The 23,601-nt window shown below is 49.9% G+C and overlaps 1 protein-coding gene across 2 annotated transcripts; it reads left to right on the top strand.

Moving 5' to 3' along the window:
* The first annotated feature begins 1,620 nt into the window (after positions 1-1,620).
* Positions 1,621-14,440, top strand: LOC140913662 (uncharacterized). 2 transcript variants are annotated; one of them, XM_078853460.1, is made up of 4 exons: positions 1,621-1,802; positions 2,331-2,460; positions 2,566-2,682; positions 12,655-14,440. In XM_078853460.1, exons 1-4 carry the CDS (start codon positions 1,779-1,781, stop codon positions 14,181-14,183), a joined length of 1,800 nt encoding a protein of 599 aa, XP_078709586.1. In that variant the 5' UTR covers positions 1,621-1,778; the 3' UTR covers positions 14,184-14,440. The 2 variants fall into 2 exon arrangements, with proteins under 2 accessions (XP_078709586.1, XP_073206535.2); XM_073350434.2 differs by having other exon boundaries at positions 1,622-1,802; positions 2,334-2,460.
* The last annotated feature ends 9,161 nt before the right edge of the window (positions 14,441-23,601 follow it).

Below are 23,601 nucleotides of genomic sequence, written 5' to 3'. Positions count from 1 at the left end.
GCCAGCCTAAGAATCCAGTGTCCATCGGCTGAAGAAGGCGTCAAGTGGAAATAATCAGAGGATCCCCACCCGGAGGGCAGACTGGAATCCACCCAACAGCCTCAAGAATGGGAGAACCAAAGAACAAGATAACATCTTGGAGCCGTCAGGAATGTGCTATCTGCTGATTGATTCAGCAACAGCATGATGAAGCAATTCCCATAGACTGGCATAGGAAGAAATTCCTATAAAAATAGACTCTAAAAAGTGAGAACTTTGGGGTCTGATTCTGCAAACCAACTTCCAGGAGCATCAGATGAGCATCTGACAAGGCCCTGCTCCCTCCTCATGTCCAGGCCACCTGGCCAGTGACTTGGCATGAGCAACTCTAAGGCTGGTAACTATGATAACAACCTTGCAGAACCTGTGTGTGTGTGTGTGTGTTTGTATGAATGAATGAATGTGAGAATAAATATGAGATTGAATGGAATGTTATAGCTATAACTAACTGCTTACTATGATTCTTTCTGTATTCACAATAAATGTGGTATTTTGCCTTTTTCCCTTTAATAAGATCCTGCTGGTTTTTATTTTATTGGTACAACACTCCCACACCTCTGCCCCAGCCCAGAGCCCCCACCCCCTCCCACATCCTGAACCCCTCATTCCTGGCCCCACCCTGCAGCTCTCACCCCTGCACTCCAGCCCTGTGCCCCTCCCACACCCCAAACCCCTCATCCCCAGCTCCGTTCGGTTGTGCGCATCAACAATTTTCTTCACCCAGGTTGCCAGAAAAAAAGTTTGAAAACCACTGAGCTAAAGGCTCCATGGTTTTCAGCTGCCCCAAAACCTGTTTTACCTCCTCGTCTAGGAGATCACCCTCTTTAGTCACCTCTTTCCTGACTAGAGACATCTGTGCTCCAAAAAGAAAAGGAGGACTTGTGGCACCTTAGAGACTAACCAATTCATTTGAGCATGAGCTTTCCTGAGCTACAGCTCACTTCAGTGTCTCCCCAGCCCTGGCACACGCTACCGTTGACCTCGGCCTATTTTAATAAACTCTTGGTCTGGGTCCAGGAGATCAGACCTGCCAAAATTAACTCGAGCTCGGGCTGCCACCACTGAAGTCTCTGCCTGGGGGGCAGCGGCTTTCACCTGGGCAGCTCAGGGCGGGGATCTGGATCCCCCAGACATGGGGCATCACTTTGTCACATAAGTGACACTTCCTTGGGCCCTCCCTGGGTTTCGTCCCCTCTGCCCCCTCCTTCTGCCCAGGAACAAGCCGCGGGCCCCCTTCTACTCCAGGCTCTTGCCCTTCCCCGTGGGCCCCGCACTCCAGGAGGGGCGGCACGGGGCGGTCCCAGTGAACTCCCACCGCAGCTGCCCCTGCTGGGGATCTCTCCCCTGCCGCAGCCCGCGCCTCCTCCGAGCCGCCCGCGATCGATCCACGAGGGGCGAGTCCCGGCCCCTGGACTTGGGACCCCGGTTTGCAAAGTATCCGCCGCTTTATGCCCCTGCCCCGGGGCCTGGGCCAGGGCAGCGGCTCGTCTCCAGCAGCCTCGGGCCGGCCCCGCCCCGCGTTCCCCCGCCCCGCGGCAGATGCTCCCAGCCGGGCCGCACGGGGGGCGCGGGGCGGGGCCGGAAGGTCCCTGCGTGGGGGCCTCCCCCGGCGGCTGGAGCGGGAGGCGCAGGCGCGGGGCCGTTGGCGGCGGAGCGGGGCCTTCCCGGACACCTGGGGCGGGAGGTCGCTGCCCGGGCGGAGGAAGCGGCCGGGGCCGGAGCCGGAGCCGAGCCCGGCGATGGCTGCAGCGGGGCCGGCGCAGGTAGGACGCGGGGCGGGGACTCCCCGGCCGGGCACTGGCTGGTCCCGGCTGGGGCCGAGGGGGGCCGGGACCGGGTCCCTCCCGCGCTAGTGACCCCGGGGCTGGGGGCTGCCGCAGCCGGAGCGCTGGGGCCGGGGAGCGGCGCTGGGGGCCCCGGGCCGGGCGGACACGCGGAGCCGGGCCGAGGAGCCCCGAGGCGGCCGAGCCGGGGGCGGGGGCGGGAGCGGGGCCGAGCCCAGGCCTGGGGCGGAGGCGGGGACTCCGGCCGGGGGAGGAGCCTGGTCCCTGCCCTGGGATTCGGGCCCCTCCCAGCGCCCCGCCCCAGAGCCCCGTGGGGAGCCGAGGGCGACTCCTGTCGCCGGCCAGCGGGGCCCGAGTCCCCGGGGGGCTGTGTGGGGGGGTCTCCCTGGGTCACAGCTGCTGGGCTGGGGGTTCCCCGGGAGCCGCTGCCCTCGAACCCGCGTCCCCTGGTGAGAGCCCGGGCTGGGGCTGGCGCGGAGGGTGCTGAGTGTGTAACGCTTGTGCCAGCAGCTGCGGGTGGCGTTTGAGGACGTTGCTCTGTATTTCACCCGGGAGGAATGGGAGCTCTTATCCCGGCCAGAGAAGCAGCTGTACCGGGACCAGATGCTGAGGAATTACCGGGTCCTTGTTTCCTTGGGTAAGGATGAGATCCAGGCCCTGTTGTGCTGGGCTTCACCAATATATAAATGTGTCCCTGCTCCCAAAACTTTAGTACAAAACTGATTATTTCCCCCCCAAACAGGCTATTCAGGTTCCACACCCGACATAATCCACCAGATCGAGCTAGGGGAGCCAGAGCTCTGGACCTGGGATGCTGAGAACTCCCGGCAAAGCTCTGGGCCTGAGAGCCCCTCCTCAGGTGAGTCATAATAATCCAGTCCCTTCTGATTTACACTGCTGCTAGTGGAGAGCTCCTTAATGTAGAAAGCACAAGCAGAGCGAGATCCATTGGCTGGGAGCTAAAGGGGACAAATGGAGGCTGGGAATTAGGGGCCAATGTTTATCTGGGAGGGGAATGAACCATTGAGAGAGCTCCCTTAGGGACAGGTTGGATTCTCCATCACTGGGAGCCTGTCAGTGGAGATGGGGCGTCTCTTTCTCAAAGCTCTGCTGTAACTCAGCCAGCAGTTACTGGGCTGGAGGCAGGAATGGCTGGGGGAGATTCTCTTACTAGGATAGGCTGGAAGGGTACAATGAGCCTGTCTGGCCTTGACATTTATGAATCCTAGAAACATAGGATTAGAAGGGACTTCGGTAGGTCATCTAGTTCAGTCCCCTGCACCGAGGCGCATATCTACCGTATATACTCATTCATAAGCCAAATATTTTTGGTAAAAAAGTGACGCATCAAAGAGCGGGGGTCGGCTTATAAATGGGTCTACACCAAAATTTGAAGATTTTAAACTCTCTGGAATCGTCAAATTCAATATCTAATACATTGTCTTTTTGTTTACCTGGAGCGTCTGGAGGCATGGAGCCCCTCAGCTCCCTGTGGCCATGGTTCGCTGTTCCCAGCCATTGAGAACGGCGAACCGTGGCCACAGGGAGCTGAGGGGCTCCATGCCTGCAGACGCTCCAGGTAAACAAAACGTCCCAACCCACCAGCGGCTTATCCTGACAGGCTGGGAGCCAGAGTTTGCTGACCCATTTATTGATGTCAATAGTGCATCCTTTTAAAGTTGCAAAGCCTTTGTTTAGTGGACTAGATTGGCTTGAAAGGAATACTAAAAGAGCAGTGCTGCAGATCTGCATGACATTTGACCCATGCGTTCCACAAAATGCTAGGCCTTACAAGTCAATCAGAAAAGTACAATGAACAACAGTACTATAGCAGTGGTGTCTGTCCGCTACTGTGTAATTTGATCTCTTCATGCATTTCTACCAATGGAACTCATAAGTCTTGAGCCAATATGAAAATATAACATGCAGAATCGATGGAATCTCTAATAAAATTGAAATAGCCTGTTATCCCCACAGACATGCCAATCTACAGGGCTGCTTTGAAATAAACAAAGAACAATAATAATTTGACAGTGATAAAGCAGGTGACATTCCTATATAAAGTCCTACAAAATCTATAACTACAATAATAATAATCTATTTTCATACTAGTATTTAAAATGAACAACGGTGAAATCAAAAGAAAAAGGTCTGCTTATTACGCAGCATTCAAACTTAAAGTTGTTGAATATGCAGAAGCAAACAATAATTGTGCCGCTGCTCGTGAATTCTGTATCAATGAGAAGAAAGTAAGAGAATGGCGAAAAAATAAAACAACACTAAAAGACATGCCAAGAAGCAAGAAAAAATGTCCAACGAGGTGCGCTTCATTTCCTGAGCTGGAGAAAGATCTCAATAATTGGGTTGTTGAATGTCGACAAAATGGGTACATTGTCACTCGAACTGGAATTCGTCTGCGTGCACTGCAAATGTCAAAAGACGACAAATACAAGTCAGTAAAGCCATCAATGTTTGTCGCATCAGCAGGTTGGTGTACTCGCTTCATGAACCGTCATGGTCTCTGTCTTTGTCAGCGAACAAAGATAGCGCAAAAACTGCCGAGAGATCTAGAAGAAAAAATCGAATCTTTCCAAAGGTTTATTATAAAATATCGAAAGGAATATGCATTTGAACTGTCACAAATAGGAAATATGGACGAAACACCGATGACATTTGATCTCCCGAGCAACAGAACGGTAACTGGTGTTGGTGAAAAAACAGTTTTTAATTAAAACCACTGGCCATGAAAAAATCCATTTACAGTAGTTTTATCGTGTTTGGCAAATGGATCAAAACTCACTCCTGTTGTTATTTTTAGAAGAAAAATCTTGCCTAAAATCATGAAATTTCCTGCTGGTATCATCGTATGTGCACACGAAAAGGGATGGATGAATGAAAGTGGGACTATTGAATGGCTGGAAAAAGTGTGGAATAAGAGACCAGGAGCACTTTTCAAGAAACCTGCTATACTTGTCTGGGACATGTTCAGGGCACACAAGACGGATGAGGTGAAAAATGTGGCCAAAAATATGAAAACTACTTTGGCTGTAATACCTGAAGGCTTAACTTCAGTTCTACAACCGCTTGATGTCTGCCTGAACAAACCCTTTAAAGACAGGCTAAGCAAAATGTGGTCTGAATGGATGTGCTCAGGCATGGCAAAGTTGACAAAAGGCGGGAATCTTATGAAGCCCGAAATCAGTCTGGTCACCCAGTGGATCAAGGACGCATGGGTGTCCATTCCCTCCGCAATTATAGAAAAATCATTTAGGAAATGCTGTATCAGCAGTGCACTCGACGGGTCAGAAGATGATGCCATGTTTGATGATGACATGACAGAGGCTGATGATGAGAAGTAGTCTGAGTCTGAAGATGATACTGCCGACATCTACGATGACAATGCAGGTGCAGATGTGACTGAAGCTGAGTTTAATGAACTGTTTGGTGAATCAGAGGCTGATTCAGACTTCGAAGGATTTTAAGACTTTTTAAAGTCTCGTATTGTTCTAAGTTACTTGTTTTAAATATCCATTTACTGATTTTAAATATTGACTGTAATTTTGAAGGTGAGTACATATTTGTTCAGTTATTATTGTAACAACAGGTTTTTCGTTAGATTACATTAAAATAATTCTAGCAAAACTTTTGAGTGTTTCTTGTGATGCCAGCTTTTAAAATATAGCAGGGATTAGAAAACTTCGGCTCCTGGCCCATCAGGGTAAGCCGCTGGTGGGTCGGGGCGTTTTCTTTACTTGGAGCATCTGCAGGCACAGAGCCCCTCAGTTCCCTGTAGCTGCAGTTTGCCGTTCCCAGCCAATGGGAGCTGCGGGAAGTGGCGCCACTTTCCACAGCTCCCATTGGCTGGGAACGGCAAACCATGGCCACTGGGAGTTGAGGGGCTCCGTGCCTGTGAACGCTCCAGGTAAACAAAATGTCCAGGCCCGCCAGCGGCTTACCCTAACGGGCCAGGAGCCAAAGTTTGCCAACCCCTGAAATATAGGGTCGGCTTATGAACGGGTCATACAGTTTTTGCTATTTTTACCTATCCGTCTTGGGGGGGTTGGCTTATAAACGGACGGGCTAATGAACGAGTATATACAGTAGTCCATCCCTGACAGGTGTCTATCTAAACTGTTCTTAGAAACCTCCAAAGATGGAGATTCCACAACCTCCCCAGGTAATTTGTTCCAGTGCTTAATTACCCTTACAGTTTGGAAGTTTTTCCTAATATCTAACCTAAATCTCCCTTGCTGAAATTTAAGCCCATTACTTCTTGTGCTGGCCTTGGGAGAACAGTTTATCACCCTCCTGTTTGTAACAGTCTTCGAGAATGTAAAGGCTGTTATCAGGTCGTGCCCCCTGCCCCCCTCCCCCAGTCTTCTCTTCTCCAGACTAAACAAACCCAATTTTTTCAATCTTTTTCTCATGGGTCATGTTTTCTAGGTCTTTAATCATTCTTGTTGCTCTCCTCTGATCCTCTCCAGTTTGTCCATATCTTTTCTGAAGTGTGGGGTCCAGAACTGGATACAGTACTCCAGTTGAGGCTTTATCAGTGCTGAGTAGAGTGGAAGAATTACTTCTCGCATCTTGCTTGCAGCACTCCTGCTAATACATCCCAGAATAATATTTGCTTTTTTTCCCCAAAAAAACTATTCCATTGTTGACTCATATTTAGTTTGTGATCCACTATAACCCCAGATGGTTCTTGCAGTACTCCTTGCTAGGCAGTCATTTCCCATTCTGTATTTGTGTAATTGATTATTCCTACCTAAGTGTAGTACTTGGCATATGGTCTTATAGAATTTAATCCTATTTAATTCTAACCATTTCTCCAGTTTGTCAAGATCATTTTGAATTCTAATCCTGTGCTCTAATACGCTTGCAATACCTCCCATCTTTAAATTGTTTGTAAACTTTGACTGTATTCTCTATGCCGTTGCCAAATCATTTATGAAGATGTTGAATAGAACTGGACCCAGGCCAGATCCCTGTGGGATCCAGCTCATTTTGAACCATAACCACTACTCTCTGAGTGCGGTTTTCCAACCAGTTGTGCAGTTATAGTAGGCTTGTGTCAAGGTTCCTTCCCCACTCTGAACTCTAGGGTACAGATGTGAGGACCTGCATGAAAGACCCCCTAAGCTGTTATTTTTACCAACTTAGGTTAAAACCTTCCCCAAGGTACAAGCTTTGCCTTGTCCTTGAACACTATGCTGCCACCAACAAGCGTTTTAAACAAAGAACAGGGAAAGAGCCCACTTGGAGATGTCTTCCCCCAAAATATTCCCCCCACCCCCAACCCCTACACTCCCTTTCCTGGGGAAGGCTTGATAATAATCCTTACCAATTGGTACAGGTGAACACAGACCCAAACCCTTGGATCTTAAGAACAATGAAAAATCAATCAGGTTCTTAAAAGAAGAATTTTAATTAAAGAAAAGGTAAAAGAATCACCTCTGTAAAATCAGGATGGTAAATACCTTACAGGGTAATCAGATTCAAAACATAGAGAATCCCTCTAGGCAAAACCTTAAGTTACAAAAAGACACACAAACAGGAATACACATTCCTTCCAGCACAGCTTATTTTACAAGCCATTAAACAAAAGAAAATCTAACGCCTTTTCTAGCTAGATTACTTACTAACTTTACAGGAGTTGTAAGGCTTGCATTCCTGATCTGTACCTGGCAAAAGCATCACACAGACAGACCAACCCTTTGTTCCCCCCCCTCCAGATTTGAAAGAATCTTGTCCCCTCATTGGCCATTTTGGGTCAGGTGCCAGTGGGGTTACCGTAGCTTCTTAACCCTTTACAGGTGAAAGGATTTTGCCTCTGGCCAGGAGGGATTTTATAGCACTGTATACTGAAAGGTGGTCACCCTTCCCTTTATATTTATGGCAGTTTGTCTAAGCTATGTTTCTCTAGTTTGTTTATGAGAAGGTCATATAAGACAGTATCAAAAGCCTTACTAAAGTCAAGATGTGACATCTGCTGCTTCCGCCCTATCTACAAGGCTTGTTAACTGCCAGAAAAGGATGTTAGGTTGGTTTGATGTAATTTGTTCTTGACAAATCCATGCTGACTGTTACTTATTACTTTTACTCCTGGGGAGATTCTGCTTGACTGTGCGCCCGCAGAAAACAGCTCCCCCGCAGAATTCCTGTGCCTCCCTGCAGAAAATGGCAGGGAAGCCACGGTGTGGGAGGTGCGGGGGATGGGAATGTGACCATGTGTGCAGTTGTTTGGGGGGGATTGCTCCCCCCCAACAGAGGTGAGGCATGGGGGGGCACACAGGGTTTTGGGCCACTGCGCCTCCCCCCCAACTATTTTCTGCAAGCACAGAAGCTGCCCAGCTGAAGGAGGCTGCCTCTCAGCTCTGCTGACTCTGCAGCTGAATGTGGCCTCCTGGGTCTTATTGCCAGTCGTGCTCCCCTTCTGTGTACTGGGAACCTTCCTATTTTCTGTGCAAGAGTGAGTGCCCACGGTGAGGCTGGGTAAGGGTTGGGGGAGACGGAAAGGAGGGAACAGGGAGTGAGGGGGTGGGAAAGGAAGGTGGTGTAATAGCGCAGGGGGAGGGGAATGTGGGAGTGAGGGGAGGGGGATGGAGAAGAAAAAGGGGATGGAATTGTGGAGGGAAGCAGGAGCCTGGCATGTAGCGTCCCCTCAGCAGCAGCTGGGGCTTCCCTGTTAAGCAGGCCCATCAAACCCTCACCCTGACAAGCCCTACCCCTCTATATCTGGACCATTCTGACGAGCCACCCAGACCCCGCCTGCTGAGCCCCAACCATCTTCACCTGAATCTCCTCCAGAGTCCCATTGCCCCTGCACCCAGAACCCCACAACGAGTTCCTGTGCATCCAGATCTCACAGAAACCTCTGGCCCAACATCTGGATCTCCCCACATTAAGCCCTGCCACACTTGGATCCTGCTGAGCTGAGCCTGCCCACCGACACCTGGTTCACCTGGCGCAGAGTGGCAGGGTCCCATGGTGTTTGTGGGGCAGGCCCAGCCCTTGGACTGTGTCAAGGACAGGTGCAGCCTCACTGCTGAATCCCTGTACTGTGGGAGGTGAGGGCTTCAGAGTGATCTCCCACCTTAGTGCAGCCAGTGGCCTGTGTTCTCCACTGCCATGCTGGAGCCACATGTATTTATTGACTAATAAAATTTGCTGAATTTTAAAATATTGTGCACATAATTTCTCATTTTTTTGGTGGAGAATTTTTAATTTTTTGGCACTGAATTCCCTCAGGAGTACACTTTATTTTCTTCTAGGTGCTTACAAGTAGAATGTTTGATTGTTTGCTCTGTTATGTTTCCAGGTACTGAACTTAAGCTGACTGGTCTATAATTCCCTGAGTTGTCCTTATCCCCTTTCTGTAGCTAGGTACTATATTTGCCCTTTTCCAGTCTTCAGGTTTCTCTACCATCCTCCACGAGTTCTCAGAGATCTCTTCTTCCATTTCCTTAATATTCTAGCATGTATTTCATCAGGCCCTGCTGACTTGAAGACATCTAACATGTCTAAATAATTCATAGCTATTTCTTTTCCTATTTTAGGCTCAGATCCTACCCCATTTCCACTGATGTTCACTATGTTAGTTGACCGATCACAGCTAACTTTTTTGGTGAAAACTGAAACAAGAGGCATTTAACAGTTCAGCCACTGCTGCGTTTTCTCTTATTGTCTTTCCCTCTTCATTTAGTAATAGGCCTAGCCTGTCCTTGGTCTTCCTCTTGTTTCCCATGTATTTGTGAAATGCTTTCTTGTTCCCCTTTATATGACTAGCTAGTTTAATGTTGTTTTTTGCCTTGGCCTTTCTAATTTTGTCCCTACATGCTTGTGGATTTGTTTTTTTAATATTCATCCTTTGTAATTTGACCTAGTTTCCACTTCTTGTATGACTTTATTTTTGAGTTTCAGGTCATTGAAGATCTCCTGGTTAAGCCAGGGAGTCTTACTGTCATACTTCCTATCTTTCCTACTCCTTGGATATCTGTGACCTAGGATGGGACCTAAAAATGATGGGGCCTCAAAGCCATGACAAAGAAATGGACTGGAGATGGGGCTGTGATGAACTTGGAAGAGGGGTAGGATAGTGATATGGGACAATGTGGGGTGGGAGATTTGAAGGGTGCTGAGGGAAAGAGTGATGTCTATAGAGGCATTTAGGGGCTGCATTTACCTAGTGCAGCAGTTCTCAAACTTTAGCAACCCGAGGACCCTCATTTTGATTTAAAATTCGTGGACCCCCCAAGCCAGGTTCTAATTTTCCCTGGAGGTGTTCAACCCCTGCTACGCCCCAGGCCCCGCCCCCACCCAACCTCTTCCCGCCCCCCACTCCACTCCTAACCTTCCTCTTTCTGCTCCCTCCCCTGAGCGCGCCCCATCCCCGCTACTCCACCTCCCTCCCAGCGCCTCCTGCTCGCTACTGAACAGCTGTTCCGGGGCATGCAGGAGACACTGGGAGGGAAGGGGAGGAGTTGATCAGCAGGGCCGGTGGGGGACATGACTTGCGGAACCCCAGGACCCCAATTGGAGAATGGCTGACCTAGAGGGTAGGACAGTGCAGTAGGATTCAAAAGATCTTGATTCAGTTCTAGAAGCGAATCACTACAGCTTCACCATGCCTCAGTTACCCCACCTGCGTAATGGAGAGGGCACTGGGACTGTGAGGATAAAATCCATCTGTGTGTGTCAGTAGATCTGGCACTGGGGGTCAGACGAACACCTGGCTAGAAAGACACGCCTGTTGTTCCATAGACCACATCACCTTCTTCTAGGCTTCCAACACCTCAAAAAATCATATCAAGGCAAGGGGTGTCCTAGAGATTTTTCAGATGGGTATCATGCTTCTGCCCCTCCTGACTCAAGCTGTTGTGCTGATGCTCTATGGCCCTGGGCACCTGGATACAGACATAGCTCAGCCAGGGGCAAAAACCTGCTCGCAGCCTGGGAGAGCACTGGCCCTTGGCAGAGAAGGCGCTGTCTTCTCAAGCTTCCCACCCCACCCTGCCTCTGCCACTTCACTTCACATGTGACCTCTCAACTGGAGAAACTTGTCCCTGGTGAGCAAGGAGAAAGCTGGGAATGACACAGGGCAGGGCAGGATCAGGCACGTATGATGAGTGTGAGTTCATGCCACATAGAGGATGCCATTTTGTAGAGTAGGTCTCAGGCACTTGCAGCGTTTCACTGTAATGCTCTAAAACTGCCCCATGTTCCAGGCAGCTGCTGCTGGGGGGGGGGAGCAGATCTGTTTGGGGGCCAGACAAAATCATCTTGTGGGCCAGGATTTGGGAGTACCCTGGTGTATGGACTGGATGCGAGGGAGAGGGGGTGGGATGGCCTTTGTCACCTCCCCTGCCCTACCGCTCTCTGTGACACAAAATCTTTGTCATTTACATAGCTTTAGTGTCCATGCTTAGCACAGCCCTCAGCCTTAACAAGGTTTGTGATGGTCTGTAGATCAAAGTTCCTGCTGTGTGGCAGCCATTAACCCCTTCCAGCTCAGCAGTGTCACTGATTGGGTTGTAAAACAATGCAAACATGTTTTTTTAGGTTACATCACACAAACCCTGAGTGACTTGTCATCCCCTCAAACCCCCACCCTCTTAAGGATTTTAGGTTTAGTTTAGATTTAGTTTGGCACAAAGAATGAAACATGAGGCCAAAGGTAAATGATTTCTTTAGAAGGAATTCCTTGAAAAAGACTCACTCCCCCGCAGGAATAAGCTACATTGTGCTAAGCAGCTTTATACCAGTCTCACTGCATCCACATGAGGGGATTGTAGCCCCTCAGCCAGTTTCAAACCAATATAGTTTAAACAGTGCAAACACTGGGGAACAGGACTCATGCTACAAAACAGGAGAAAGTGACTAATTAGCCACATGTAAATAAAAACTTGTGATTGAAATAAAACCAAAATTGGTGTGAAAAGAAACCCCAGACCCTGTTTGTTAGCACTTAGAGCCCCTAGTTCTGGATGAGGGCCCCATTGTGTCAAGTGCTGCCTGTATCCTGGGCAGGCTACAATTTAAGCCTAAAACAAGACCCAAGAAGTACATGGCGCACGTGGGAACAGGCGCTAGGCGCTGCACAGACCCCATAGGGTATCATAGAATATCAGGGTTGGAAGAGACCTTGTGAGGTCATCTAGTCCAACCCCCTGCTCGAAGCAGGACCAATCCCCAATTTTTGCCCTGGTTCCCTAAATAGTCCCCTCAAGGATTGAACTCACAACCCTGGGTTTAGCAGGCCAATGCTCAGACCGCTGAGCTATCCCTCCCCCAGATGGGGGCTGTTTGTGATGGGTTACACTCAGAGCCCTCCTGCTTCTAGAGCATCCAAGAACCTCCCTGAGTCAGGCTGCAGATTTGTCACAGCATTTTGTATCAGAAATTATGGAGCAGTTACAGTAAATTTAGTAAAAGTCACAGGTCACATGTATTTTTAAAAAAACCTGCCCTCCTCCTGCCAAGGGGGCACAAACCGCCCAAAGAAGCACCTTCCCCCCAGCGCTGCAACCCTAACCCCAGCCTGGTAGAGGTGATCTGGGTGGCAAAGCCATTCACTGAAGTTTGGCCCGTTTCCCCCACCATCATGACTGGGGGCGGTGGCAAATCTGAGTGTGACTGTAACCCTGCAGGCCAGGTCTCAGTGCCCGGAGCGAGGTGTTTGGTCCAGCCCTGTGGGACAGGAGCTGCCATTGCAGGGTGAGGCACCCATCCCAAAAACAGTCACTGACAAATGGGGAAATTGTTCCATCTGGGACATTTTTTCATAGCCTTAACTGTGAGCTAACACCAGGATTGTCTCTGCTCTCTCCAGCAGGACTCAGGATCCCGGGAGGAACGAGGACACAGTCTGAATGTGGGGAGAGCGCAGCAGGAAAGGATCCCACATCCCACAGAGGGATCTGTGCACAGGACACAGTCCATCCCCGGGGTAAACTCAGCCAGAGACTGGACCTGGCTGCACACCAGAGACTCCCCATGGGCCAGCGCCCCCACCGCTGCATCAATTGTGGCAAGAGGTTCAGCAACTCCTCCGCACTGACCCAGCACCAGCGAACACACGCGGGGGAGATGCATCGCTGCGCTGACTGTGGCAGGAGCTTCAGACAGTTCTCAATCCTGAGAATACACCGGCGTACGCACACCAAGGAGCGGCTCTACTGCTGCACTGACTGCGGCAAGGGCTTTGCACGGAGCTCAAACCTAAGAATACACCAGCGCACGCACACCGGGGAGCGGCCGTACCACTGTGGTGACTGCGGCAAGAACTTTGCAGAAAGCTCAACCCTGAGAAGACACCGGCGCATACACACTGGGGAGCGGCCCTACCATTGTGCTGACTGCGGCAAGAGCTTTGCACGGAACTCAAGCCTGAGAACACACCAGCGCACGCACACCGGGGAGCGGTCATACCACTGTGCTGACTGCGGCAAGAGCTTTGCACGGAACTCAAGCCTGAGAACCCATCAGCGCGCACACACCGGGGAGTGGTCATACCACTGTGCTGACTGTGGTAAGGTATTCAGCAGTGCCAAGACGCTGACCCTTCACCAGCCCATGCACACCGGGGAGCGGCCACACCGCTGTGCTGACTGTGGCAAGGGCTTTGGACGGAGCTCACACCTGAGAACACACCAGCGCACACACACAGGAGAGCGGCCGCACCGCTGTGCTGACTGTGGCAAGGGCTTTGCACAGATTTCACACCTGAGAGTACATCAGCGCACACACACCGGGGAGCGGCCACATCGCTGTGCTGACTGTGGCAAGGGCTTTGCACAGATTGCACACCTGAGAGCACACCAGCGCGCACACACTAAGGAGCGGCCGCACCACTGTGCTGACTGCAGCAAGGGCTTTGCAGAGAGCTCAAAGCTGAAAAGACAACAGCGCACACACACCGGGAAGCAGTCGCACCGCTGTGCTGACTGTGGCAAGGGCTTTGCAGAGAGCTCACACCTGAGAAGACACCAGCGCACACACACCGGGGAGCGGCCGCACCGCTGTGCTGACTGCGGGAAGGGCTTTGCACAGATTGCCCACCTGAGAGCACACCAGCGCACGCACACCGGGGAGCGGCCGCACCGCTGTGCTAACTGCGGCAAGGGCTTTGTACAGATTTCACACCTGAGAGTACATCAACGCACGCACACCGGGGAGCGGCCGCATCACTGTGCTGACTGTGGCAAGGGCTTTATACAGATTTCACACCTGAGAGTACATCAGTTCACGCACACCGGGGAGCGGCCGCATCACTGTGCTGACTGTGGCAAGGGCTTTGTACAGATTTCACACCTGAGAAGACACCAGTGCACACACCAGGGAGTGGCTGCACCACTGTGACGATTCTGGCAAGAACTTCAGCAAAACGAGTGCACTGACCAAGCACCAGTGCACTCACACTGAGGAAAGGCCATTCCAATGCACTGACTGCGGCAAGAGCTTTACATGGGCCTCCTTGATATCACATTGGTGCATTCACAGCTGAGAGCAGCAGTACAGCTGTGCTGACTGGGGCAAGCGCTTTGCTTGATTGGCCAACCTCACCCGGCACCAGGTCCTCACACCAGTGCCCCTCTGCCACCGCCAGGGCCTGAGGGGCTTCTGGCAGCCCATGGGCCTGACACAGCACCAGCAGATGGAGACCAGGGAGTGGTCCTGTCCCCATGAGGCCAAGCAGAGACTGCCGGGGGCAGGGAAGGGGACTTGGTTGAGCAGCGTGGGGAAGAGTAGACAGGTAGAGGGAATTTAGAGCAGATGGTCACAGCCTTCTCCATTAGGGAGCTGTCCCCCCCATGTAGGTGGGATCCAGCCATGTCTCTCTCTGTCTCCGTCCCAACTCACTCACGCATCTAGCTGGGATGCAGCCAAGACTCTCACACACACACGACTCCCTCACGCATCTAGATGGGACTCAGCCAGGAACTTCCCCCCACACCTATCTGGGTGCCAGCCAACAGGTGACTCTTGGGTAACATCTAGAGTGGGATTTGCAGTCCTGTCTCAGTATGGATTGGGCTGAGGAGTGGGTCAGGACAGCCCGGTCTGTGTTATTGAAAGAAGACTCAGGAACTGCTCATGCTGTCTATTTTAAATAGAAATGTGATGAAGAACTACGTCCCTAATGTGTAACAAAGGTCTGTCTAACCAGGTGTTTCTTTGCTATTAAAGAAGTTGTTGCATTCGAGTTTCCCATTACTGCTGGGGGAATTCTGCACTTAGGAATACAGTGAACAATATTTTAAAATTCTGCATAATTTGTTTGTCAAAATAACACAGTATAATCACACTAGTTTCAATTATTTTGCTAATTTATTTCAAAATACTTGTCAGCAAGTATGTCTGTAACAATACAGACAGCAAAAAAGATTCCTTACTAGGCATATTAATACAGAACATTGAGTAATAATTCATGTAAAATACAATATAGAAATGTATTTCCCGCACCCCTCAGAAGCGGTGCAAAGGCTTGGGGGAGTCGGGTAACGGAGGAGTGAGGGAGAGGGAAGTACTTGCTGGGAGGAGCCTGGGAGTGAACCAGGAAAGTTGGTGGGTGTGGGTGGCAGAAGTATAGAAAAGATTTTTTGAGGGGGTGGGGGATTCCTAGAGCAGATCATTTAACAAAACATCCCATCTTGAGAATCCACCAGGACCTTGGTAAATTGTTCCAAAATGGTTAATTACCTCACTGTCAGAAATGTACGGCTTATTTCCAGTCTGAATGTGTCTTGCTTCAACTTTCAGCTATTGGATCATGTTATACCAGTCAGTTAGACTGAAGATCCCATTATGAAATATGTGATACTTACAGACTATAAGCAAGTCACCCCTTACCTTCTCTTTGTTAAAGGAAACAGAGAGAGTTCTGTGCGTTCATGGGATCCCACGGAACATGGCCATGACCCGGGCCTTCTGCGTACTTTCTCAGGGCAGACCCCAAGAATCCTGGTTCTAGGGCTCCTGGAAGGTGCCCCTGAAAGTGGGCTACTCACAGGGGTCAGGTCAGCTAGGAGCAGCCACTGGCCTGCTCTCCAACTAACTTCGTTGCCTGGCAACTAGCAGGCCCAGCTGCCCTGGCCTGGAGCTGCCTGATTGATCGCAGGGTCTGACTGGCCACAGGGCCAGCAGTCTGGTTTATAAGATCAGCAGCAATAACAGAGCACTGGCTGCTCAACATGCTCCTTGGCTGCAGTTGCGCTTGGTCCTGTCCCTGCTGTGTCGTGTCTAGTTCTGCTCCTGCTCCTGCCCCAGCCTGCTCCTGCTCTAAAGCCCCAGTCCCAGCTCCATGCTGGCTTTCGACTCCCAACTCTGATCCTTGGCTGTGACTCCAGTTACCCTTTGGCTTAGACTTTGGCTTCTAACTCCCAGCTCCAACCCTTGGCTCTGCCTCAGGACCTGTCCTTTCTGAGTTCAGACTCTTGCTCTGCCCATTAGGCCAGACCACCCACGACTCAGCCAGTGACAGAAAGGACAGGGGAGTGGGGGGCCGGGGGACAGGGCACACAGAGATTGGACAGGGTGAGACAGGGACTGGCTGGACAAGGAAACGGGCAAGGAACCAGTGGTGGGAGAGGGGAGATACCGATCAGATGAGGAGCTGTGGGGAACTAGGACTGGCTGGGCAAGGAGAACTTGGGACTCACTGGGGAAGACAAGTGGGACTGGACTGAGTAGCTGCGGGTCGGGAAGAGGCAGGACTAGGACAGGTTGGAGTGAATAGGACAGAAGGGGACAAATTTTGGGGAATTGAGCTGACTTCTCCTGATGGCAAGAGCTGGATTTATCCCTGGCTAGGCTGTGCACAGAAACAAGAGGGCAGGTCAGGGCCTGCAATGTGTGTTCCCCATTAGGGAGGTCTGATCTCTCTTGAGCTCATTCAGTACCGTCTCTGCGGTCAATGTCTGTCAGCACCTTCACGGCCACCTCCACTCCGTAGCGCTTGGCGCAGTACCTGATCAGCACATCATTAATAGCTGTGGCAGCCCGTATGTCTAGCTTCTTGCAGGGAATGAGCTTCACCCTCTTGTCAAGCAGGGCCACTTGCAGCCTGATCACTTATCTCCTCAGCTCTCTGTCCCCCTGCTCTTCCAGGGTCTGCCACAGCAGCTTTTTCCATGTTTTCTCCATGCTAGCCCTGCCCAAAGGGAGTCAGGATGCTGCTGTCAGTCTGCGCCGGAAGAGAATGGAAGTGATTTCAGCATCTGTCTCCTGTCCTGTCCTGTCCTGTCCGAGGTCCCTTCGCCCCACCTCTTGTGTATTTCCTGTTCTTGTCACTTTCTTCTGCTCCCAGAGATTTCATTTTGATCTCTGTTACCAAGGGAAGTGGGTTCTCCATCTCCTGGTGTCTTCAAATCCAGACTGGATGCCTTTCTGGACCATGCTTCAGACAAATACATTATTGGGCTCAGTACAGGGGTAACTGGGTGAGATTCTCTGAGCTGTGTTACACAGGAGGGCAGACTAGATCATGTAATGGTCCCTTCTGGACTTAAAATCTATGAATGTAGTGTCACCGCGCCTAAAGTGGGTCACAACTGAGTACCATATTCAGGATAAACTGTATGAAACGGCAGATCCACCCCAAACTGGTGGTTATTCTATCATTAGAGTTTACCAAGTTGGTAACAAAATGAGCTTCTGTCTCACCATACTGGTTCACCAGTGGCCAAAAAATACAGTCCCCTTAGGAAATCCAGCCCTTGGCTCACCACCCAGACATCTGGTCTTTAAGATGAGAGGTCACTGAAAGACAGATTCATCATTAGGGCCCTATGGAATTGACGGTTCATTTTGGGAAATTTCACAGTCATCACATTTTAAAAATCTTGATTTTCACAGTTACAGATCTTTAAATCTTAAATTTTAGGGTGTTGTCACAAATCATGAATATGTATTTAAAAATATAAAAACATGTAAAGCCTTCAAGTCAGCACTTTTCAAACTGGGGAGCCCAACCCAAAAGAGGGTTGTAAGGCTATTGTGGGATGGGTGGGGGTGCTGTGGTATTACCACCCTTACTTCTGCGCTGCCTTCAGAGCCGGGCGGTGGGAGAGCGGTGGCTGCTGGGCGGGAGCCCAACTCTGAAGGCCGAGCCACCACCACCAGCAGCACAGAAGTAAGTGTGGCATGGTCTGGTATTGCCGCCCTTCTCCACTGCTGCAGGTGGCAATGGCATACCATGCCACCCTCACATCTGTGCTGCTGATGGCAACAGCACTGTCTTCAAAGCTGGGGTCTCAGCCAGCAGCCACCGCTCTCCCACTGCCCAGCTCTGAAGGCAGCACAGAAGTAGGGGTGGCAATACTGCAAACCCCCTACAATAGCCAGATTTAATGGGGGAGACCAGGTTTTGTGTTTGTGAATTTGGTAGGGCCTTATTCATCATACATAAAGTCCTTGCAATCCCAAGGGACCAGCCACTTAACCAGGTCAATATATCACTCAGATCTGGTAGCCAATCCTCTAGTATTTAATAACTACAGGTTCTTCTTCAAATGATGTCCCTGTGGGGGCTCCACTTCAGGTGATTGTGCGCCCCTGCACCTCTAGTCTAGCAGTGCCCGGTGGGGTCGCATGTGTGCTCTCCCCGTCTCGTGCCAGCAGGGGCCATTAACCAGCATTGTACGACCAACACTCCCCCCCACCCCCCAGTCCTTCTCAACCACCCTTAGTCTGAGTCTGAGCTCCAGCAATGCCTCTGCATGACTTACCTTTTGATATAGGATTAGCCGTGTAGTTTGGGAAATACATTAGTTAGATAGGAAAATATCTCTTTGCCCTTCCAATTACAAAACGATTCTTACAAGGTGTCCGGAATCTCTGTCCTGAACTCTGAATCCTAATACCTCTATAGGATCTTAACCTAGTACTTAGTTCTCTTACCGGACCTCCGTTTGAACCCTTGGCTACATGTCCACTCTTACATCTATCAGTGAAAGTGGTCGTCCTTGTTGCCATCACATCCGCAAAATGCGTAGGAGAACTTGGGGCCCTCATGTCATACCCCATGTACAGGATCTTCTTCAAGAACAAAGTCACTCTAAGACTGCATTCTAAATTTCTATCTAAAATACCCTTTTCATTCCAGCTCAATCAACCCATCCATCTTCCCGCATTCTTCCCTAAACCCCTTAAGACAGTGGTTCTCAACTCTTGTCCACCGCTTGGAGCGCCGGGCCCATTTATTTACCTGCTGTGTCCGCAGGTTTGGCCGATTGCAGTTCCCACTGGCCGCTGTTCACCGCTCCAGGCCAACGGGGGCTGCAGGAAGCAGCACGGGCCGAGGGATGTGCTGGCCACCCTTCCCGCAACATAAGTCAACAACTCAGTTCCCTTAAAGTAACATAGCCTCAGGCTTCTCACTAGTCACCCAAGTCAGATATGATGAGGATTAATGAAAACCTTATTCATCATATAAAAGAAAAGGTTCTGCCAATCCCAAAGGATCGGACACATCACCTGCCATGTTAATGAATGTTTCAGCTCTTACCCAAATACACGCTGACAGCCAGTTCTTATCAACTAAACTAAAATTTATAAAAAAAAGAAAAGAGTATGGTTAAAAGATCAGTGTACACCCAGACATGAGTTCAATTCTTGAGGTTCAGATTCATGGCAGAGATGGTAAGCTTTGTAGCTGCAAAGAGTTCTTTCAGAATTTAGTATAGAGGTTATAGTTCAGTGTCCAGTATCACATTCAGGGTGTTCCAGTTTAGGACCACGATCTCAATCTTGCGACTCAAACTTCCCCTGATGAAGCTTAAGCAGATCTGAGATGACAGGATCGGGAATCAAGGATCTTTTATACAATTTTAGGCCTTCTGTGACAGGGCAGAGTCCCTTGGCTCACAAATAGGTCCACCACCAGTACTTAGCTACACGAATTAACATAAGGCAATTGCCTGTTTTTCCACCATTCACAGAGGATTTGCTATACATTTCAAAGAGAGATGAATACAGCAGTATCCTATGTTTAAAGTTCATTTAAATGTTAAGATGTTCTTTTGATCTCTGAATAAATAGAATACAGCATGGACAGGGACTGTCTGATTACATTGTTGACCTCTACCAGTATATATGTAAATACACAAAACCACAAATATTATCTCCCCATATGTTGAATTTGAGTCATTTATCCTGCAGGAGGCTTAACCCTTTCTGGTCATGCGTCCCAGACCCACTTTGGGGTCCCGACCCACAGTTTAAGAACTGCTGAGCTAGAGAGAGATCCTTAAGTCTAAAGAGGGTTGGGGTGGCAGTAAGCTATGAAATTGCTCCTCATGTTCTTGGTTCCTCATACATTCGGAGAAGCAGGACTTTGTTCATTCTTTGCAAATAAAATTGCATCAAAGAAATACCTGGCTTCCAGCAGCACATCCCCAGGGCCCCAAACTCAGACTAGTTGCTCAGGTCGAAAAGTGTCAATAATACTATGAAGCTATAAAAGCAATATAGTGCTTTAATAGTACATGTATTAAGAAATGAACTCTGAGGATGAGCACAAATAATTTAGTCACTTGACTCTGATGCTGACAGCACAACCACCCAGATATCTCAGGGCCTGGCTGAGATCAGTAAAAGGGAGAAAGGCAGCTGGCTGAAGCTTTTCTTGGGCAAGATAGAGATGATGTTGATTGGAAGAGAAAACAATGGGAAGAGCCAGTCACCACCATAGATAGCAGTTTCCATTAATGAAAGAGTCACTCCTCAAATAGTCATTTCAGAGCCTGGGATATCTTCTTGCACACTAAGATAACTACAGCTGCCAAAGACATCCTCTCTCACCTGGGGCTAGCAAGTAGGCAGCAACCCCTGCCTATTGGAGCATGACTTGAGCACAGTGACCTGTATCTGTGGGTAGGACTGCACTGCAGCTTGGAAGGGTAAATCCCAGGGCAGGTGTGAGGTGACAAGTAACCCAGCTCAGAAATCTCATCTTTAGGGAAGCTCCAGCTGGACGAGGAGACCACAGCCCACTTCCCCAGTAATGTCAGCAATGGAAAGGACATCCCCACCACATTCGACCTGTTAAACTGGCTCCCTACAGAATACTGGGTTCATGTCACCATATCAGTCCTCAGCTTTAAGGCCCTCCACAGAAACAGACCAAGCTATATGAAAACACCCTTAGGCACCAAGGGGCCAGAGGCAGTGTCAGTCTGTTCCCTTCCCACTTCAGGGAACACTGGTGAGGGAGACCTTTGGGCTTCCCACCAACATCACGCTGCACAAGGGCATTGCAGGGGAAGAGGGTGGAGGTGTGAGTGGGTGTGGCCAGCACACTGATATGTCCTAGCTTCTCTGCACCTCTGCAAAGTCCCTTAAAGGCCACTGTGGCAGGGGAACAACCTTTCCTGTGACAGGGTCCCCCGCAGCTGTTGGATCTGGACTATTCTCAGTGATAGCAGATGGATCTAGACTATTCTCAGTGATAGCAGATGACAGGACAAGGAGTAATGGTCTCAAGTTGCAGTGGGGGAGGTTTAGGTTGGATATTAGGAAAAACTTTTTCACTAGGAGGGTGGTGAAACACTGGAATGCGTTACCTAGGGAGGTGGTGGAATCCCCTTCCTTAGAAGTTTTTAAGGTCAGGCTTGACAAAGCCCTGGCTGGGATGATTTAGTTGGGATTGGTCCTGCTTTGGGCAGGGGGTTGGACTAGATGGCCTCCAGAGGTCCCTTCCAACTCTGTTATTCTATGATTCTATGAACTGGGCAGGCATAAGCTACTTGCTGTGGACTCATTTTGGGCAGTACTTCAGGTACATTGGCGATGGGCTAAGAACCTAGATAGATGGATAGCTGTTTTGTTACAGGGACACCGTCATCTTGAAAACAAGCCACACTTCTGTCTGAAACCTTTTCACTTCCGTTCTGAGTAAAATCCCCGTGATTTCGCTGACTGAAAGTGGTGACTCTAAGCACCGAGAGCACTTTGTGTACAGTCAGTTTCCTCCTGTTTTTGTGGGTCTTTCACATGGGACAGTAGAAGGGGAGAGGAAATATTTGAAACAATAGGACAATGTGATTGTAATCCCATCAAAATGCAGCACGTGAAACTACTTTAAACTCTTTTTTCTTTTTTAATGACTCGATCTCAAGCTTTGACAGAGACAGTCTCGCCTTCCAGCTGTAGGATTTTTTAGGAAGTCCAGGTGTCAGAGTGTAATTTCAGAGCAATTCCCATGTAAGTACGAAACCAAGGGGTAATAATATGGAATTCAACCATGACGTTAAATATCATTATTGCTAAGGAAGGTTATCAAAAACTATATTCCTACGGGTTTCAGAGTAACAGCCGTGTTAGTCTGTATTCACAAAAAGAAAAGGAGTACTTGTGGCACCTTAGAGACTAACCAATTTATTAGAGCATAAGCTTTCGTGAGCTACAGCTCACTTCATCAGATGCATATCGTGGAAACTGCAGCAGACTTTATATATACACAGAGAATATGAACCAATACCTCCTCCCACCCCACTGTCCTGCTGGTAATAGCTTATCTAAAGTGATCATCAGGTGGGCCATTTCCAGCACAAATCCAGGTTTTCTCACCCTCCACCCCCCCACACAAATTCACTCTCCTGCTGGTGATAGCCCATCCAAAGTGACAACTCTTTACACAATGTGCATGACAATCAAGTTGGGCTATTTCCTGCACAAATCCAGGTTTTCTCACATCCCCCCCACCCCCATACACACACAAACTCACTCTCCTGCTGGTAATAGCTCATTTGGAGCTCCCTCCTGCCATCCCAGGCCAGACTCATCCCTACCCCCACCCCCGCACAGGCTAGAGAAGGAACAGAACTGAGAAGTCTGGACTTCTCCTGGGAAACCATTCCCCACTTCAAAGTCCCCAAGCATAGCAAGGCCAGAACCCCCTTGTTTCCCATTGATTTCCATGCTCAGCAGCTCACAAGGTCTGGCCCAGTTCAGAGACTCTCAGCCTGGGGAACAGTCTCCCATAAGGGAAGGGCTGTGGGCCCCATTGCTGGGACCTTTTCAAACACACTGGAGACTGCTCTGGAGAAGCCCCTCCCTGGTCTGAGAGCAAAGGGCTCCTGGGGGCTGTTTGCAAATCCAATCTCCTTTGGGAGAGATTCTCTCCCCCTCTTTCTGCCTCTCTCCAGACAGACAGGGAACACCACAGAGGAACCCTAGTGCCACTCACTTGCTCTTGGTGATGGAGCGATGGATGGAGGATGTTCAGTGTTGTCCCTTGCCCTTCTCATTCTCCAAGCCCAAGGCGGGCTGGAGAGGGTGGTGGTGACCTGAGGAGTTACCCTGCCTAACCACTGCTGCACACTCCCTCCCACAGCTGGCAATTACAACCAGGCCCTCATGTCCGCTCCCCCTGACTTTCAGAGGGAGTGTGCTCCGCTGGAGTGACTGGACCAGGGAATTGGGAGTCAGGACTCCTGAATTCCATTGCTGGGTTTCCTATTGGTTCCATTGCTGGTTGTTTTCCTTTTCCTGTGGGACTTTGGGCAAGTTGCTCCCCCGTCTATGGCTCTGTCCCCAGCAGTCAAATAGGAATTTAATACTTTCCCGCTATTGGAAAGTGCTGGGAGAATCCCCCAGCAAAAGCTGCTCTGACAGTGCTAAGCAGCATCTGACCATTACAGGTCGGAGCGCACTGCCCAGGAGGAGGAGTGTTTGGCTCTGGGGTTTCACTTCAGCCCAGTCTATAGAGAGGGGCCCAGCCATGGAGTTTGGCTCAAGAAGACCAATTCTCCAATTTGTTAAGGGCGTTTTCAATTCC

The sequence above is a fragment of the Lepidochelys kempii genome, chromosome 6 (assembly GCF_965140285.1).
Source record: "Lepidochelys kempii isolate rLepKem1 chromosome 6, rLepKem1.hap1, whole genome shotgun sequence".
Lineage (NCBI taxonomy): Eukaryota > Metazoa > Chordata > Testudines > Cheloniidae > Lepidochelys > Lepidochelys kempii.
Note: the sequence above shows the minus strand (reverse complement) of the source record. Positions and strands in the feature narration are given on the sequence as shown.

What these genes read in the sequence shown, in the direction of transcription:
- LOC140913662 (XM_078853460.1), top strand. Translation starts at nt 1,779, where the DNA reads ATGGCTGCAGCGGGGCCGGCGCAG. An exon ending in CTGCAGCGGGGCCGGCGCAG is followed by an intron (nt 1,803 to 2,330) that starts GTAGGACGCGGG and finishes CGCTTGTGCCAG; the next exon opens with CAGCTGCGGGTGGCGTTTGA. An exon ending in CCGGGTCCTTGTTTCCTTGG is followed by an intron (nt 2,461 to 2,565) that starts GTAAGGATGAGA and finishes CCCCCCAAACAG; the next exon opens with GCTATTCAGGTTCCACACCC.